Genomic DNA, 6,000 nt, shown 5'->3' on the forward strand with positions numbered 1-6,000 from the left:
ATTTTTGAGAGAGAGAGAGAGTGAGCACAAGCGGGGGAGGGGCAGAGAGAAAGAGGGAGACCCATAATCCGCAGCAGGCTCCAGACTCTGAGCTGTCAGCACAGATCCTGACGTGGGGCTGGAACTCACAAACGGTGAGATCATGACCTGAGCTGAAGTTGGGTGCTTAACTGACTGAGCCACCCAGGTGCCCCACAAGCATACATCTTCTAAGAGTTAAGGAAATTCTTTTATATAACCATTAAACCATAATTATACAAGATGAACAATAACTCAGTGTATCATTCAATATCCAATTCATATCAGATTTCAATCCAGAATTCCTTCAAGCTTCACCCATTGCATTTGGTTGTTGTTCCTCTTTAGTCTTTAGTCTAGAACAGTCTCTTGTCTCTTTTTGTTTGTTGTTTATAACATAGATTTTTTTCTTTTGAAGAATCCAAATCAGTAGTCTCACATTCTGAATCTGTTTGACTGCTTCCTCATGGTTTGATTTGGTATAAGTAGTTTCTGGCGATATGCCACCGTAGATGACGTCATAATGTCAGCTTTTCCAACCTTGTTGGTGATAAGCTCTATCTCATGAGGTGGTGGCGGCTGGAGCCCTCCATTATAAAGAGACATTTTTCTCTGTGTACGTCATCTGTGGATGGATACTTTCGGGAATTTTTTGTTTTCCAGTGACCATTTGCTGAGTGGTTTTGGAGTCCATTGATAATGGGCGTCGATCGGGGCATCTCTCCTCTCTACCTACGTGCCGTTGGCCAGAGCTCACTCAGTTGTCCCCACCCAACTGAAGGGAAGCTGGGAAGTGTCTCTGTGTGTCCAAGTGGCAAAGTCACTGGGGTTTAGGACATGCGTGGGTCAATATTGTAAGGCTGACCTCTTTTCTGTATTTTGTTTCTTCTCCAGGAGACTTCTTGGCATCATCACGAAAAAGGATGTTTTGAGACATATGGCCCAGATGGCAAACCAGGACCCTGAATCCATCATGTTTAATTAGAAACAAGGTGGCATTTATTTTGAGAGAAACACAACTGTGTCATTTTAAAAGAAATAAACAAATGATATGTTATTATCCTAATGAACGATTATACGCTAGGGGCAGTGGAAAGAAAAGCTTTGTTTGAACGAAAGGAGGATAAAACCTGGTGTGTGTGTGTGTTTTTTTTTAAAGACATCCACGAGTAGGCATTTTATAGCTTTAACCCCTTGTGAGTTTCCAGCTGTGTTTCTTAATGAGTTTATTAACTGCCGTGGGAGCATGTGGGTGGGTGTAAACGATGTGGTTTGTACAAGGACACAGAACACAAATGCTGAGTCAAGAAACGCTTGCCCCTTCTGTTTAAGGCTGTTTGGGAAGCTTTGAGTCTAAGAGGCCAAGGGGTATTGGCCCGTCAGCATCTTTATTTATTGGTTCCCGAAGTGTTGCTGCTATTTTACTGAATTGGATTAAAGATGTTTGCACTGACTTTGTCGGAAAAGAAAAAGAAATTAAATCTGAACCGAGTGAAAGCTGCACGAATGCCAGTGGGCCCACTCGTGACCATCCCGTTGTCTTGCTCCCGCTCTCATCCGTCTGTGCACCAACATCCGGGGGCTTCTGCTCCGCTGACTGTGAGAAACCCTTTCTCGGTGCAACACCAGCATCTCGGGGCCACACCGTGAACTCACTGCTCGAGCGTTTAGTGCTCCGCGGGTTTCCTCCTGCACGAAGGGACCCGCCGCGATTTTGAGGGTATACGCACCTGCTCATGGTTTCGCGTCCCTGTTGTATGTACCTCACTTGTTGATCGCCGTGGCCTGTGCATTCTTAAATATTGATCAGTCCGGCACTTTCCACGGGCCATATCCTGTATGCTGCCAGCTTGCCGTAAGCGTGCTTCAATTTCCAGATAGCGTACGTGAGAGTCAAAGCCGGCCACCCAGTGTTACTACTTATTTTTCCTCTCAGCTCTTATTAAATACGGCTGCAGGGAGGGTGAGGCATACGAAGTCTCAGTGGGAACTCCTCCAAATGGATTGCGAGAGAAATGCTAAATTGATTCTAAATCTGTTCCATTATCTTCTCTGTAGGATGCATAACGTCCGGCTCTAATGTCTGAGCGCGCGCTTTCATGCTCGCAGTCAAAGCACAGAAGGGCAGAGTTAAATTGGAGACCGCCACTTGGAGCACTGGGCACCTTCGTGTTGAACTTAACGGTGCATTTGTCCCTTTAGTCGGGACTCGGCTCTTTTCTGTGAGAAGGAACCGAGCTGCGGTTCCGGTCCGCTGTGGCACCGGTGTGAGTACGTCCGCTCCCGGGAGCCTGTCACGTGTGTCCCCGCTCCCCCCTTCTCACCGAGTGGCCCGTGCCCTTTGCGATCTCGGTCTCGGATATTGACGTGCCAGGTGTGTGTCTGGCGGCCGGAGAGAAATCCCACGAACGGTGATGAGCTGAACGAGAAACCGGGGGTCGGGCACTCTCGCGTGTCTCCACATTACCACCCAGCAGCCGTACGCTTTGCCATTGTTGTCTGCCGTCCTTCGTCCTCTGGCTTCTAGCCTCAGAGTCACAGGCCGGGCTCTCTGTTACCCGGCTGCCGGCCAGGCCGTCGGCTTCCTAGGCACGAAGCGGGAGGAGGAGACACGTAGCAAGGTGCGATGCCTGTGCCCAGGAAGCAGAACTTGCCCACAGGTGCCCAGCTGATGTCCACTGGCTGGACTTTGGTCCCGCGACTCCCCCTGGCTGCACGTGAGTGTGGGAAGGAGAAGTTTTAGTGAGGCCTGGTACTCTCTGAATGAACTTTGGATTCTTCTAACAAGGAAGAGGGACTGGTCCTTGGGAGGGAAGACTGTCCCCTGGATTGGATGCCATCATCATGTCTCTGTTGGTGTCCTCCCTGTCCTCCTTACTCTCTTTCTTGCCACACCCTCCAGACATTGTCCTACTCACCGAGCGGTTCCCCACCCCTTCTCTCAGACCTGACCTAGAACTCCCAGTCGGAAGCCATCATTTCTCAGCCCTCGTAAAAATGCTCATCTTGTATAAAAACCTAGCGACTAGCGGGTTTCTGTGAAACTGGTTGATACAAGAAAATGTACTGCTGTGTCCTCTGGGTTCAAAAAAGTGAAGTCAGATCGTGCTGACAAACACTGGAAAATTTGTTTCTGTGATCGCTTGGCCCCCTCCAGAATGATATCAAATAGCCACTTCAGTGTGGAAACACTGGTCAGTACTAGAGAATTTGATCTTGGTGTCCCGTTCACGGCACGTTAAGTGTCGAGTCACAGATCCCAATATTAGTGTTGTTACTGGGGTTTCCACGGAGCGTGTGCAAGTGAAGCTGGGTTCTCCTGGACTTGAAATCCTACGAGGTCTTAAAGATTGCTTCATGTAGTTCCCGCTAACTCCCGCCTGGCCTCCCGAAAGAGTGTTAGTTACAGCCTGGATTTGTATAATCCAGAAAGCCCCTTCAGCTAAAACAGGGAGCTTCAAAAGGGAACACGAAACCGTGAACGGATAGCCAAAGGGCAGTGAAACCACAGAACTTCTTCCTCCTCCAGATGAGGCCATAGAGGAATGAAGGGATAGTTTACTCCAGGCCAAGGTCACCAAGCCGGGGGGGGGGGGGGGGGGGGGGGGGGGGTTGTGCTCTGTCCTCCTCCCAGGCCTTAGTGTAGAAGAGGTCTGCAAATTCACGGCAGACCGTTGGGAGTGTTACTTTGATGCAAATAGCCTTGTTTTCCTTCATGAGTTGAACCTCTAATTTGTCGTGGGGTTCAGGCTCTTGGCAACAGAAGGCCATGGTCAGACAGGCAGGTGAAGGTCAAGGGTGGGAGAATTTGCAGCGGGGCTGCCAGAGCTGGTTGCCTTCCTCCCATGGAGCCCGAAGTCCCCTGTGCGGTCCACTCGCCTGCTGGCCCCGGGCTCTCACACAAACTCCAGGGGGAGCAGGCTTCCGAGCTGTTTGTCGGTCTTTCTTGTACAAGTACACGGGTCGGGATTCTGAAGGGATTTGCTGTAGCCAAATGTAGAACCTTGTCTATCTGGCGATCTGATGAGCGGGAAGAGTACAACTGGGATGTGGAAGTAAAATAAACATTTCTCAGAACGGTGTGTTTGTTTCTTTTTCCAGAACCAAACCCTTTAGACTTCTGTAGAACTTTCTGGATCCTTTCTGAAGCAGTGTTTTATGTAAAGAAACATAAATGTGGGACAGAAACGGAGTTCTCTAACAGAGCACATCAACCTATTTCTTGCTCCCCCTCTCTACTAGTAAGGAAACGTGTTGTAGAAGGACAGACATCATAAAGAACATCCCGAGAGGGACACATGGATTTCTTGCGTGTTTCGGTGCACCCCCCGGGAATGCGGGTGCGTGGGTGGCATTTATGGAAAGGTAAATGTGTTAGAAGCAATCAATACTCGGTGTTCGCTGTTCCTCAGAACCAGGCCAGCTCAACTTTCTCTGTTTGGTACTCCCCAAAGACCTTACAAAGGAGAAGACCTCTCAGTAAGATCTCGTTTTGGCCCCGGTAAGCCACAGAAACTGGGGAATTGGTTTCACTGAGGGGAGAACTGGTTACTTCGGATTATCGACAAGTGCAGATCTGCTCAGGACTCCTTATCAGACGCCGAGCTGGAAAAGATGAGAAACACAAGCCTCTGAAATGATTTACACGACGGGGGAGCATGTATATGTGACTTGGGGACATTAACCAGACTCCATTTTCGCTGACGCAGTAATAACTATTTATTTGCCGTCCTAGGTGTGCCGGGAATGAGCCTACATGCGACTTTTATGAGATCTGTTCGCATTTGGTGTTGGAACGACCACAGAGCAATGTGGTGGTTTTTTTTTTTTTAATTGTAACCCTCTGTGTAAACGTTGGCACCTTACTAAAAATTAAGTGTTTGAACTTTCCTTTTAAAAATAAAACGAGCACAGTCTTCAAGCAGCAAGTCGTAGATGGGAGAGATACTGATTTTGCAGCGTGTTTGTGCCCAGATGGAACAGTTTGGTCAGCTCTAAAATCCCTTGCTCTTAGCCTGGTGGGTGACAGCTAGGTAACAGTTCAGACTTGGTGCTGTGTATTTCCAAGGATGGGGTAGGACCACTGTCCCCAGGCCATCTGTGTTTCTGCCCTGTGCACAGACGCTAGGGAGGACAGGTTGGGCAGCGGTCTAGTAATTCTTTTCAAGCTTTTTATCTATCACTTTGGGAATCACAAGGGTTTAAGTTATGTCCTTCCCCAACAGTTTTTTTTTAATTTTCCACTTCGTAAAAATTTGAAGGGAAAAACACAGAGAATGCCCACATCCCTTTGACGACCTCAGAGAGGCAGTGAGGGGAGTCCCTTCTAATTAGGGGAGAGAGCCAGCCTGGGGACCACTTAGGGAGGATTGTCCTCAGCAGAGGGGCCAGCGAGTGCAAATGGCCTGAGGTATAAACAGGCCTGACTTCCTGGGGTCCCACCAGGGGCGGGGGCTGCAGGATGGGTGGCGCTTGAGGGAGGGAGCGTCGGGTATTTGAAGTTGGTTTTGCTTTTCTCTTGGGAGGAAGCTAACACAAACAGATGCTTCAGAGTCCCACAGGGCCGGGTACAGATACGGGGTCGAAGAGGAACGACGTGCTTGGACTTGCACTGTACAAGAACCATTCTGGCTGTTGTGTAGCAGGACTGGAAGCCAGGAGGCTGGCTCGGAGGCTGTTCCAAATACACGAGTTATGATGGAAGCTGGCCCCAGAGACGCTCTTGAGTTCTGGATATACTTCTGAGGCAGAGCCAACACATTTGTTGGTGGAGTGGGTATAAAATGGTACAGCTGGGGGCGAGGGGCCCCTGGGCGGCTCAGTCCGTTGGGTGTCTGCCCGTGGATGTCAGCCCAGGTCACGATCCCCCGGTTCGTGGGATTGAGTCCCACATCGGGCTCCGTGCTGACAGTGCAGATACCCTACGAACAAACAACCAACGTTCTGACAGAATTGCAGTATCGAATTTTCAGGGAGTCACGC

General features: G+C 49.4%; 1 protein-coding gene across 4 annotated transcripts in view; it reads left to right on the forward strand.

Moving 5' to 3' along the window:
* CLCN4 (chloride voltage-gated channel 4) overlaps positions 1 to 4,942 on the forward strand; it is a 64,341-nt gene extending 59,399 nt beyond the window's left edge. For 2 of the 4 annotated variants that reach the window (XM_030304670.1, XM_030304669.1), the window contains one exon: positions 913 to 1,472. In XM_030304670.1, coding sequence (XP_030160530.1) covers positions 913 to 1,003 — 91 coding nt within the window. In that variant the 3' untranslated portion in view covers positions 1,004 to 1,472. Of the gene's footprint in view, positions 1 to 912; positions 3,609 to 4,119 lie in introns of those variants that run through there. The other 2 variants (XR_003966489.1, XM_030304668.1) reach the window with 2 other exon arrangements.
* The last annotated feature ends 1,058 nt before the right edge of the window (positions 4,943 to 6,000 follow it).

Source organism: Lynx canadensis, chromosome X (genome assembly GCF_007474595.2).
Source record: "Lynx canadensis isolate LIC74 chromosome X, mLynCan4.pri.v2, whole genome shotgun sequence".
NCBI classification, from domain to species: Eukaryota; Metazoa; Chordata; class Mammalia; order Carnivora; family Felidae; genus Lynx; species Lynx canadensis.